The sequence below is a fragment of the Phalaenopsis equestris genome, unplaced genomic scaffold (assembly GCF_001263595.1).
Source record: "Phalaenopsis equestris unplaced genomic scaffold, ASM126359v1 Scaffold186236, whole genome shotgun sequence".
Classification (NCBI taxonomy): Eukaryota; Viridiplantae; Streptophyta; class Magnoliopsida; order Asparagales; family Orchidaceae; genus Phalaenopsis; species Phalaenopsis equestris.
In genome coordinates, this window is record NW_018206185.1 from 1 (window position 1) to 663 (window position 663).

General features: G+C 42.8%; 1 protein-coding gene across 1 annotated transcript; it reads right to left on the bottom strand.

Moving 5' to 3' along the window:
* Window positions 1-176: 176 nt before the first annotated feature.
* On the bottom strand, window positions 177-657 carry LOC110034396 (dnaJ protein homolog 2-like). Its single transcript, XM_020738664.1, has one exon. The coding sequence runs from the start codon at window positions 643-645 to the stop codon at window positions 352-354; it is 294 nt and encodes a 97-aa protein (XP_020594323.1). The 5' UTR covers window positions 646-657; the 3' UTR covers window positions 177-351.
* Window positions 658-663: the final 6 nt, after the last annotated feature.

Consider the following 663-nt stretch of genomic DNA (forward strand, 5'->3'; position numbering starts at 1 on the left):
AAAAAAACTTAATTGCATGTATTTCAATCACAAATCAATTTTGAGATTTAGAGACTTAGAATTCCTCTAAATCATGTTTTCAAACCCACTTTCTTTCCCTCATCCATATCATTTGATGTATTATTCTTAAATTCAATCAAATTAATTTCATAGCTTTCCCATTATTAATCTGCAGAAACACAACTAAAATGATGAACTAAACAATAATAACAGAGTACGTAGGAAACATAAACTTCATTTTATAGAGTTCAGCCAAAGCTCCACAAATGGCTACACGGTTCTTAACAACAAAACTAAGTATTCAAAACATAGATAAGAACAGAGGCAGCTAGCTCACTTCCATGTCCTCTCTTATTGCTGAGCACACTGCACTCGCTGAGCGCCACCATGCATCTCCTCATCCTCATCATAGGCCTCCTGAGCCTGGCTCTGCTGCTTCCTCCTCATCTCCTCCTCAATGTTCACATCGTGCAGCGTTGTCTCCTCGCACTCATCAATCTCCATGTCCGTCAGCTGAGTCCGAGCCCTCGCGGGGAGGATCGACTCCAGAGATTTGCACTGTTCCGGGCTCAGTGAGTCTGGGAACTCCACGGTGAAATGGATGTAAAGCTTGCCTCTCATGAACGGTCTCTGGTACATCGGCATGCCCTCGTCGTTGATGGC